This window comes from Maniola hyperantus, chromosome 28 (genome assembly GCF_902806685.2).
Source record: "Maniola hyperantus chromosome 28, iAphHyp1.2, whole genome shotgun sequence".
Taxonomy (NCBI): Eukaryota; Metazoa; Arthropoda; class Insecta; order Lepidoptera; family Nymphalidae; genus Maniola; species Maniola hyperantus.
This window is the reverse complement of record NC_048563.1, coordinates 5,285,124-5,297,163: the sequence shown is the minus strand read 5'-3', so window position 1 is coordinate 5,297,163 and position 12,040 is coordinate 5,285,124. Positions and strand designations below refer to the sequence as shown.

The 12,040-nt window shown below is 37.2% G+C and overlaps 2 protein-coding genes across 2 annotated transcripts in view; both read left to right on the top strand.

The window, feature by feature from the left end:
• LOC138404429 (uncharacterized) overlaps positions 1-12,040 on the top strand; it is a 223,631-nt gene that overhangs the window by 125,611 nt on the left and 85,980 nt on the right. The gene's annotated exons all lie outside the window — the stretch shown is intronic.
• LOC138404390 (uncharacterized) lies at positions 3,096-9,277 on the top strand. The gene is made up of 4 exons (XM_069508127.1): positions 3,096-3,110; positions 4,280-4,415; positions 5,031-5,204; positions 8,184-9,277. The coding sequence occupies exons 1-4, from the start codon at positions 3,096-3,098 to the stop codon at positions 9,275-9,277; spliced, it is 1,419 nt and encodes a 472-aa protein (XP_069364228.1).

Below are 12,040 nucleotides of genomic sequence, written 5' to 3'. Positions count from 1 at the left end.
AAGGATGCAGATACTCTAAAAGAGATTGCCCATTTTCTTAGGAGCTTTGGGCCCCCCCTAATATAATTGTTATGTCACCATGGTTTTAATTTTATTTTGTAGACAAATAATTAACTCTTTATATTCTGCAAACGATTTCTATTTATTCACCCTGGTTATAAAGAAATCTTATTTTTTATATTGCTGATATTGAGGTTATATTTAATTAATACTTCTTCAAAATAAATGCATGTTTACGATTCTAACTGTAATTGTGGATATTTTCAATAATAGAGTGAAAAAAAGTCGTTATAACATAATCGTAAAAAATAACACATTAAAAAAAAAAAAATTTAAGTTTTGACACGACGACACAAAAGAGGGCTCGTTCACGGGCGATCTCCTTTAGTTTAGAGAAAGACAACGGAATCGGTGACTGTCATTTTTCGTATATGGTGTTTGGTCGAGTGTTGACCCAAAACCGAATTGTATTACTACAGACAACGAAATGACCCTATAAGGGTTCCTTTTTTCTTTTTGAGGTACGGAACCCTAATATACTTTTGTCATACGTACACCACAAATTATTACAGAAAAACCCATAAAAAGCAATACAAAAATATAGGCAGGTAGGTACAATTTGGAAGCTGTGATAGCCTAGTGGTTAGGACGTCCACCTTCTAATTGGAGGTCGGAGGTTCGATCCCGGGTACGCACCTCCAACTTTTCAGAGTCATGTGCGCTTTAATTAATTAAATATCACTTACTTGCATAAGGAAAACATCGTGAGGAAACCTGCATGCCTGAGAGTTCTCCATAATGTTCTCAAAGGTGTGTGAAGTCTGCCAATCCGCACATGGCCAGCGTGGTAGACTATGGCCAAAACCCTTCTCACTCTAAGAGGAGACCCATGCTCTGTAGTGAGCCGGTGATGGGTTGATCATGATTGCTTGCTACACCTCTTTTCCAGGCAACCAAAATAGTGCAAAGGACAATGCTATATGTATAACTAGCAGTTGCCCGCGACTTCGTCCGCGTAAAATTTCTGGTTTCTCATGAGATCTGAAAATTTTCCCGCTGCAAAAGGCTCACTTACCTACTCACTCAGTCTCAACTTAAGGCACGGAACCCAGAATGCCGTAATGCCAATTTTCATAACTCTACCTTCTAAAACATAGGATTTTCACATAACTTTTCAACCCCCATTTCACTCCCTTAGGAGGAGGCCTTCTTATCTGATACCTACCCTTTAGAAAGAACCTACGTTTCAAATTTCAAGTAAAAATAACAATAGTTAAAACTTTTCTATAAAAACTTTCCCCCCCTATTTTACCACCCTTAAGGGAAGAATTTCCCAAATTGACTTATACAGATTTTTATTATTTAAAGCTAACAACCAAAATTGGGCCGATTCTCTTGTACACAATCTCTAAACTAAACTAAATTAACAGGTCTAAATTTAGTGCCATCCTTTCCGCAAGCAACATTATGAAAGGGATAGCATTAGATGTAGACGTGCCATTTTAGTTTAGTTAAGAGATTGTGTACAATGGAATTAGCCACATTGTCGATTTTCAGGTCTCTAACTTCAAAAACATAGGACTTTCATACAACCTTAGACCCCCCTTTCACACCCTTAGGGGGGGAATTTTTCAAAACCGTTTCTTAGCTGACACGTCCTAGAAAGAACCTACCTTCCAAATTTCAAGTTTGTAGGCTTAAAAGCTCCTGAGATTTCGTGATTAGTCAGTCAGTCCGTGAGTGAGTGAGTGAGTCGAGTGGTATTTCGCTTTTATATATAAAATGATGATAATTATATTTTAAGATATCGACTAGCAGACAGACAATTCGCCGTTAGGTATCCTTTATTTATAATATTATGTAAATAAATAATGGGTATGATAATAATATCTCGTTTCGCCTGCTGACTCAGAGATTTAAGTAAATGGTAGAAAAGCTATCTTGGGCTTCTCTCAGCCGCTTAAGAGAGGCTTAGATAGAAAGATAGAAAACTTTTTTGAACTCCCAAAATTTATTGTTTTTTCTCTATTTTTGTGTGAAAATCTTAATGCGGCTTACAGAATACACCTACTTACCCAGTTTCAACAGTTATAGTTTCGGAAAAAAGTGACTGTAACATATAGACGGACAGACAGACAGACATGACGAATCTATCAGGGTTCCGTTTTTTGCCATTTGGCTACGGAACCCTAAAAACACAAAGAAGCTATAAAATAAAAACAATTGTATTCAATTGCTCAACGTCTCAATAGCTCAACGGGTAAAGGAGTGGACTGAAAACTGAAAGGTCGACGGTTCAAACCCCGCCCGTTGCACTATTGTCGTACCTACTCCTAGCACAAGCTTGACGCTTAGTTGGAGGGGAACGGGGAATATTAGTCAGCAATTTACTTGGCTAATATTCTTTAAAAAAATGTATGCTTGAAGCAATCACCAAGGAGACCTTTGATGAGAGGATAGACTAGGAGTGTTAGAGCTAATTATCTATTCTATATATATAAAATTTAAAGTCCTGACTGACTGACTGACTGGCTTACATATCAACACACAGCCTAAGCCGCTGGTCTTACATACATGAAATTTGGAGAGTGTGTTCTTTGTAAAGAGTTACCCACTAAGAAAGGATTTTTCAAAATTCCACCCCTAAGTACGTTAAATGGGGGTTTAAAATTTATGTAGCACACGCGGACGAAGTTGCAAGCATAAGCTAGTCTAAATATATAAATGGGGAAGCTGCCTGACTGACTGACTGATCAATTAACACACAGCTCAAACTGCTGGACGGATCGGGCTGTAATTTAGCATGCAGATAGCTACTATGAGGTAAACATCCGCTAAGAAAGGATTTTTGAAAATTCAACCCCCGGGTTTGAAATTTGTGCAATCTACGCGGACTAAGTTAATCAGTCAGTCAGCAGTCGTATAGAATAAACTACCAAATGGCCTCTTTTTTGGCTAATAAGTATATCTATTATTTTTACCAGTTTGTCTTATTCATACCGTTTAAATATCTTAGCTTATGAAGCCACTACAAAATTCAAGTTAATTGGTTTCCAATCAAAGTGCGGTGTGGTGCGGACTGCGGTGCAACGAATATGACGTCTCCAAAGGTATGTTCTTTCTTAATCAATTTAGAATTTTTTTGGAGTTTTTTATTATTTTAATACGGTTCCGTACCTCAAAAGAAAAACGGAACCCTTATAGGATCACTTTGTTGTCTGTCTGTCTGTCTGTCTGTTGGTCTATCAAGAAGCCCATACTACTTGAGACTGGCAAAGTGCATTGTGCTGACATGGCACTGAAAAACGCCATATAATAAGAAAAGAAGAATAAGAAGAAACCTACAGGGTACTTCCCGTTGACCTAGAATCATGAAATTTGGCAGGTAGGTGGGTTTAGGGAAAAAATCTGAAAACCGTGAATTTGTGGTTACATCACACACAAAAAATTAAATTGTGGTCGTGAACTAATAATGTTTTCAATTTTCAAAGTAAGATAACTAAGTATATCAAGTGGGGTATCATGTGAAAGGGCTTCACCTGTGCATTCTAAAACAGGTTTTTGTTTATTTTTATGCATCATAGTTTTTGATTTATCGTGTAAAATGTCGAAAAAATAAGACTGTAATACGGAACCCTCGTTGCGCGAGCCTGACTCCCACTTGGCTGGTTTGTGTGCGAGTCAGGCTCGCGCAATGAGGGTTCCGTACTACAGTCGTATTTTTTCGACATTTTGCATGATAATTCAAAAACTATGATGCATAAAAATAAATAAAAATCTGTTTTAGAATGTACAGGTGAAGACCTTTCATATGATACCCCACTTGATATAGTTACTCACTTCGAAAGTTGAAAATACTAATTAATTAGTTCATGACCACAATTTAATTTTTTTTGTGTGATCTAACCCTAAATTCACAGTTTTCAGATTTTTCCCCAAATGTCAGCTATAAGATCTACCTACCTGCCACCCTGTAGGTTTCTTGACAGACAGACAGTCAGACAGACAAACAGACAACAAAGTGATCCTATAAGGGTTCCGTTTTTCCTTTTGAGGTACGGAACCCTAAAAATGAATCACTAAATGTGTTGGTCATCGCAAATCTCGAGAACAGCTGAACCGATTTCGTTTCGCTGATTCTTTTTTATAATATTCCTTGAATTACGAGGATGGTTCTTACGGAGAGAAAAATCTTTAAAAAAATTAATCGACTGTTAGGCGGAATGAAGTTCGCCAGGGCAGCTAGTCATTTATAACCAATGATTTTTTTTTTTCTCAGGCACTAGTGATTGGCACTATAACTTGTGTATCGTTTGGCAATGGCTTCATCCTGGGTCAGGTGGCCAGCATGGTGCAGTCCCTCCGGAGACGGGAGGAGGGCATCCAGCTGACTGACGGCCAGATCTCCATCATCGGTAAGGCTAAATGGCTTATTCCACCTTCCTAAATCCTACGTCCTAAATGGTATAGTTACCGTCAAACTAGCCAACGTTGCCATTCAATTTAGAGCCTCAATAGCTCAACGGGTAAAGGAGTGAACTGAAATCGAAAGGTCGACGGTTCAAACCCCGCCCGTTGCACTATTGTCGTACCTACTCCTAGCACAAGCTTGACTTAGAGTAAGTTGGAGAGGAAAGGGGAATATTTGTCATAAACCAAGGCTAATATTCTTTTTAAAAAAAACCGGCCAAGTGCGAGTCAGCTCGCGCAATGAGGGTTCCGTACTACAGTCGTATTTTTTCGACATTTTGCACGATAATAATTCTAAAACTACGATACTTTTTTTGTGATGTGACCAGAAATTCACGGTTTTCAGATTTTTCCCCTAACACCAGCTATAAGACCCACCTACCTACCAAATTTCATGATTCTAGGTCAACGGGAAGTACCCTAGGTTTCTTGACAGACCGACAGACAATAAAGTGATCCTATAAGGGTTCTGTTTTTCCTTTTGAGGTACGGAACCCTAAAAAGGGTAAAATACCCTATTGACAAGTGAAACTATATGAGTTCTGTTTTTATGTTTCCAGCGGGTTCCCTGATGATGTTCAACATAGTGGGGATGGCGCTGGCCGCTGTGGTCTCCGACAAGTTTGGCAGAAGGAGGTCCTTCTCCATCTTCTCCGTGCCCATGATGGCCAACTACGTGGTGGTGTACTTCGCGTGGGATATGTCCACATTCATGCTGTCCAGACTGCTAGCTGGTGAGACAGAGACGACATAGTTCCTTCTTCTTTTTATCAATACGGTATTTGACAACTAGTCAAATCAGTAACTTTTTATCAAACGTCAAAACGCGTGCTTGGTATGCGAGATTCTATGAAATACCAGTGTGTGACGTCACAATCATTTGACGTGCTTTTTAGGGTTCCGTACCTCAAAAGGAAAAACGGAACCCTTATAGGATCACTCTGTTGTCTGTCTGTCTGTCTGTCGGTCAACAAATCTACAGGGTACTTCCCGTTGACCTAGAATCATGAAATTTGGTAGGTAGGTGGGTCTTATAGCTGGTATTAGGGGAAAAATCTGAAAACTGTGAATTTGTGGTTACATCACACAAAAAAAAATTGTGGTTATTTATTATATTTTATTATTATTTATTATTAGTTATAAACTAATAACTAGTATTTTCAATTTTCGAAGTTAGATGACTATATAAAGTGGGGTATCATAATATGAAAGGGATATCCTTCACCTGTGGATTCTAAAATAGATTTTTATTATATTTTATTTTTATGTATCATAGTTTTTGAATTATCGTGCAAAATGTCGAAAAATACGACTGTAGTACGGAACTCTCGCTGCGCGAGCCTGCCTCGCACTTGGCTGTTTTTTAGTTTAATCGATAATTTAAAATGGTTATTACACTTAAAACCAACAAAGGACGTCGATTTTACGTATTTTGGAAGACCACCTATTTAATAATCACTGAGAAATAATTTATTTTTGATGTAGTCAAATACCCAATTCAGGGGAGATGCTGAGCAACTCATTTAAATATATAAAAGAAAAAGGTGACTGACAGATCTATCAACGCACAGCTTAATACTGGTCCGATCGGACTGAAATTCGGCATGCAGATAGCTATTATGACGTAGGCATCCGCTAAGAAAGGATTTTTAAAAATTCAACCCCCTAAGGGGGTGAAATAGGGGTTTAAAATTTGTGTAGTCCACGCGAACGAAGTCGCGAGCATAAGCTAGTCCTATCTTAACCTTCCTCAAATGTTGAAGAATGTTGAGGAGTTCTTGGATAAAGCGTGTCAAAATACATCATCAACTAATAGACGTCCACTGCTGGACATAGGTCTCTTGTAGGGACTTCCACACACAACGGTCTTGCGCCGCCTGGATCCAGCGGCTCCCTGCATCTCGTCTGATGTCGTCCGTCCACCTAGTGGGGGGTCTTCCAGCGCTGCGTCTACCGGTGCGAGGTCGCCATTCCAGCACCTTGGGACCCCAACGTCTATGCAACTATATCTACTATCTATATCTATTATATAAAGTATGCTCCTGAAAAAAGCATATTACATAATTGAAGATTATCTACATGATACAAAAAAAATAAAAACCGACTTCGTTACATAAACACTAAAAATTTAAAAATAATTTAATTTATTACCGAATATTTTATGTATACAAGAGTTAATATAGTTCCATAATAATACTTTTTGGTACCGGTGCCAATTAGCTTTAGCTGCGCGAATCTTCGTATTTTTATGGGACTCCACAATGGCACCTCATTGGCACCGACCCCAAAAAATATTATTATGGAACTATATTAACTCTTGTATACATAAAATATTCGGTAATAAATTAAATTATTTTTAAATTTTTAGTGTTTATGTAACGAAGTCGGTTTTTATTTTTTTTGTAAAAATTTTTTATTTCACAATTTTTAGTGGCCCCATGGAATTATGCTATGACTGGTTAAAAATCTACTGTTTACTAAGCTATTACACTGATCGCGAGCAATTTACTCTTATCCGTTGAGGAGTTCCAGTATCTATCTTCGAAGATGTTCATCAGATCTTCACCAAATTGAAATGGGACCAACTTTGAAGTATACCCTTTCAAACAAAAAAGAATTTTCAAAATCGGTCCAGACGTTTTTGAGTAATCGGGGAACATACATAAAAAATAAAAAAAAAAAAAAAAAAAAAAAAAAGATTCCGACGAATTGAAAACCTCCTCCTTTTTTGAAGTCGGTTAAAAAGAGCGTCATTGTGGAGTCTCATAAAAATATGAAGTCTAGACGATTCGCGCAGCTAAAGCTAATTGGCACCGGCACCAAAAAATATTATTATGGAACTATATTAACTCTTGTATACATAATAATATATTCGGTAATAAATTAAATTATTTTTAAATTTTTAGTGTTTACGTATCGAAGTCGGTTTTTATTTTTTTTGTAAAAAAAAATTATTTTACAATTTTTAGTGGCCCCATGGAATTATGCTATGCCTGGTTAAAAATCTACTGTTTACTAAGCTATTACACTGATCGCGAGCAATTTACTCTTATCCGTTGAGGAGTTCCAGTATCTATCTTCGAAGATGTTCATCAGATCTTCACCAAATTTAAATGGGACCAACTTTGAAGAACTTTCAAACAAAAAAAGAATTTTCAAAATCGGTCCAGGCGTCTTCGAGTAATCGGGGAACATACATAAAAAAAAAAAAAAAAGATTCCGACGAATTGAGAACCTCCTCCTTTTTTTGAAGTCGGTTAAAAAGAGCGTGGATTTGACCTGCAGTCCGTAAATATTTTTTCATGGCATAATATTATTGTACTTATACCAGTGGCAGATGCATCCGACTATTCGAAAGTACTTGTAAAAGTTTATTCGAATAAAATAAAAAAAAGATTTTTTTATTTTTATTTTATTTATATAGCGCCAGTGTATTGCCCATAAATGACCATTTGGACGGCGTAGGTATATTTTTTGTAAATATAATTTTTTTACTGATAAGTTGTACATGTACTCGTATATATAGTTTTCTTTTATATTTAAGTTGTGATATCCAATAAATAAATTTTAAGTACTTATATCAAATCTTTGAAAAACGGAATCCGTACCAGTGATAGATGCATTTGACCATTCAAAAGTACTTGTAAAGTTCATTGAACAAAAAATATTTTTATATGGGCTTCATATAATCACTTTTTTCTCCTCATTTTCAGGTATCGCAACAGGCGCCATATTCGCGCTAAAGTTATGTGTAACATCAGAATACGCAGGCCCTAAAACCAGGGCACTGTTCCTGAACATGGTATCTACACTAGCTCCATCTGTCGGCAGTGCTGTGGCTCACGCTCTAGGAATTGTATTTCACTGGAGAACAGTCGCTCTGGTAGGAATATTAACGACACTTTTTGGAATAATCCCACCATTTTTCTGGGAAGAAAGCCCGCACTGGTTGGCATCTAAAGGAAAGTTTGAAGAATCCGAACAGGCATTTAGGAAGCTACATGGAAGTACACCAAATACTGAAGCAGAACTAAGTTTGCTGCTCAAAGTGGAAAAATCAAAATTGGAGAAAGCAAAAGAAACAAATTCGTTGAGAACGCTCAAAAAACTAATGATTGCGTGTAAAAAGAAATATTTCTGGGATTTGATGCTGCTTGGGGTGTTTATTTCTGTTTTTTTAGCAGCAGGTGGAAAGTTAGTATTTAGTACTCTCGGTGTTACAATTGTAGAGGAAATTACAGGTTCACGTGACATATTTGTTTTTACAATGGTCGTTGATATTTGTGTTATAATAGGAGCGGCTGCGTCGTGTTTATTAATCAAGAAGTTATCAATGCGAAGCATGTTATTCACAACAGCTATTATTGGCATCATAGTTTTAGTTAGTCTAAGTGCGTGTTTATATTTTAAAACTGATTCAGTCTATTTTCAATGGGTTAGCATTGCGTTGCTCAGTTTCTACTTCTTCATTGGTAAGTCGGGCCCGTACCCTGTACTAGAAGCTTTACTGGGTGAAATTTACCCTATAGAATTGAAAGTACACTTTTTTTTCTTTTCCGGGATTATTTTAATGAGTTCCTTCGCTTTAACTGTACTTTTGTTACAAGTGATGGTGGGCGCAATGGGTTACCATGGGTTATTCTTAACCAATGCAGGTATAATGTGCATAAGTTTAGGTTACATCTGGCTTAGGTTACCAGAGACTAAGGGGCGGACGCTACAAGAAATAGAAATCTATTTTAAAACTAAAAACTTTCGTGAAATCGATGAAGTTTTGAGTAATGAACAAATTAAAGCTTTAATTTAAACTAGCTTATGTTCGCGACTTCGTCCGCATGGACTACACAAATTTCAAACCCCTATTTCACCCCCTTAGGGATTAAATTTTCAAAAATCCTTTCTTAGCGGATGCCTACGTCACAATAGCTATTTGCATGCCAAATTTCAGCCCGATCCGTCCGGTAGTTTGAGCTGTTTAGTAGTAGTTTCGATAACTGCAAAAAGATGTCGCTACTAGATGGCATAAACAGTCGCTTTAGTACTGAGTGAACATACATATCACAAATTTCGTCACTGGCAGTAAGCGGGATGTAGCTTAGTGTTCAGAGCGTCGGGCGCGATCCCAGGAGACGTGGGTTCGATTCCTGCCGGTTCGCAATTTTTGATATGTATTTAAAATTTTTTTCTAGACCTTATCGTCTGTCCTTTTTAGTAGGGGTAAAAGGGGACAGCGAGGGGCTTGAATTTATCTAGTCTATTGGAAAATTATGGCAAGGCAGTCTTGTTTATAATCTAAATATATAAAAGGAAAAGGTGACTGACTGACTGACTGACTGACTGACTGACTGACTGACTGACTGATCTATCAACGCACAGCTCAAACTACTGGACGGATCGGGCTGAAATTTGGCATGCAGATAGCTATTACGACGTAGGCATCCGCTAAGAAACAATTTTTGAAAATTCAACCCCTAAGGGGGTGATATAGGGGTTTGAAATTTGTGTAGTCCACGCGGACGAAGTCGCGAGCATAAGCTAGTGTTTTATATTTCAACTTGTTATCTTCATGAGATACTTACGGATCCCTAAAATAAGACTTCAGTCACATGTCTGGAATCTAGACAATCATAAATATTTAATATCTTAAGACCTACCTACCTCAATGTCATACTGATATAGCTGTTTTGATATACTTATATTATACTAGCTGCCCTGGCTAACTTCGTTCCGCCTTACAGGCGATTCAAATTTTTAGGGTTCCGTAACCGAATGGCAAAAAAACCGGCCAAGTGCGAGTCAGGCTCGCGCAATGAGGGTTCCGTACTACAGTCGTATTTTTTCGACATTTTGCACGATAATTCAAAAACTATGATGCATAAAAATAAATAAAAATCTGTTTTAGAATGTACAGGTGAAGAATTTTCATATGATACCCCACTTGATATAGTCACTCACTTCGAAAGTTGAAAATACTAATTGATGACCACAATTTAATTTTTTTTGTGTGATCTAACCCTAAATTCACGGTTTTCAGATTTTTCCCAAAATGTCAGCTATAAGATCTATCTACCTGCGAAATTTCATGATTCTAGGTCAACGGGAAGTACCCTGTAGGTTTCTTGACAGACAGACAGACAGACAACAAAGTGATCGTATAAGGGTTCCGTTTTTCCTTTTGAGGTACGGAACCCTAAAAACGGAACCCTTATAGATTCGTCATGTCTGTCTGTCTGTCTAGATGTATGTCACAGCCACTTTTCTCCGAAACTATAAGAGCTATACTGTTGAAATTTGGTAAGTAGATATATTCTGTAAACCGCATTGAGATTTTTTACACAAAAATAGAAAAAATCAATAAATTTTGGGGCTCCCCATACTTAGAACTGAAACTCAAATTTTTTTTCATCAAACCCATACGTGTGAGGTATCTATGGATAGGTCTTTAAAAATGATATTGAGGTTTCTAATGTCATTTTTTTCTAAACTGAATAGTTTGCGCGAGAGACACTTCCAAAGTGGTAAAATGTGTGTGTCGTCCCCCCCCCCTGTAACTTCTAAAATAAGAGAATGATAAAACTAAACAAATATATGATGTACATTACCATGCAAACTTCCACCGAAAATTGGTTTGAACGAGATCTAGTAAGTAGTTTTTGATTTATCGTGCAAAATGTCGATAAAAAACGATTGGACTACGGAACCCTCACTGCGCGAGTCTGATGCGCACTTGGCCGGTTTTTTTTAAACTTTTCTCTCCGTAAGAACCATCCTCGTACTTCAAGGAATATTATAAAAAAGAATTAGCGAAATCGGTTCAGCTGTTCTCGAGATTTGCGATGACCAACACATTTAGTAATTCATTTTTATATTATAGAAGATAACTAGCAGTTGCTCGCAACTTTGTCTGCGTAATATTTCTGGTTTCTCATAAGATTAGAAATTTTCCCGCTGCAAAAGGCCTCACTTACCTACTCACTCTCTCACCTTAAGGCACGGAACCTATCCATACTAATATCATAAATGCGAAAGTGTGTCTGTCTGTCTGTCTGCTAGCTTTTCACAGTTCAACCATTCAACCGCTTTTGACGAAATTTGGTACAGAGACAGCTTGCATCCCGGGGAAGAGCATAGGCTACTTTTCATCCCAGAAAATCAAAGAGTTCCCATGGGATTTACAAAAAACCGAAATCCACGCGCACGAAGTCGCGGGCATCATCTAGTTAGGTAATAAATTAAATTATTTTTTGATTTATTGTGTTTGTGGTTATTGAAGTCAATTTTTACTTTATTTTTTGGATTTTATTATACAGTACAGAGACAGATTCGACTGCTAATATCTAAGCTGTGATAGCCTAGTGGTTAGGATGTCCACGTCCTAATAGGAGACCGGGGGTTTGATCCCGGGCACACACCTTAACTTTTCGGAGATATGTTCGTCTTAAGTATTTAATTTTTTTTTTGTTTTTTTTTTTAACTAAATATTTTTAACTTTTAATCAATTTTTAATTACAAATAAACTATTAATAAACTTAAATCTAAAAAAAACAGTATTTAATTAAATAGCACTTGC

Coding starts and splice junctions, on each gene's coding strand:
- LOC138404390 (XM_069508127.1), top strand. Junction 4,416..5,030: donor CGGCCAGATCTCCATCATCG/GTAAGGCTAAAT, acceptor TTATGTTTCCAG/CGGGTTCCCTGATGATGTTC. Junction 5,205..8,183: donor GCTGTCCAGACTGCTAGCTG/GTGAGACAGAGA, acceptor CCTCATTTTCAG/GTATCGCAACAGGCGCCATA.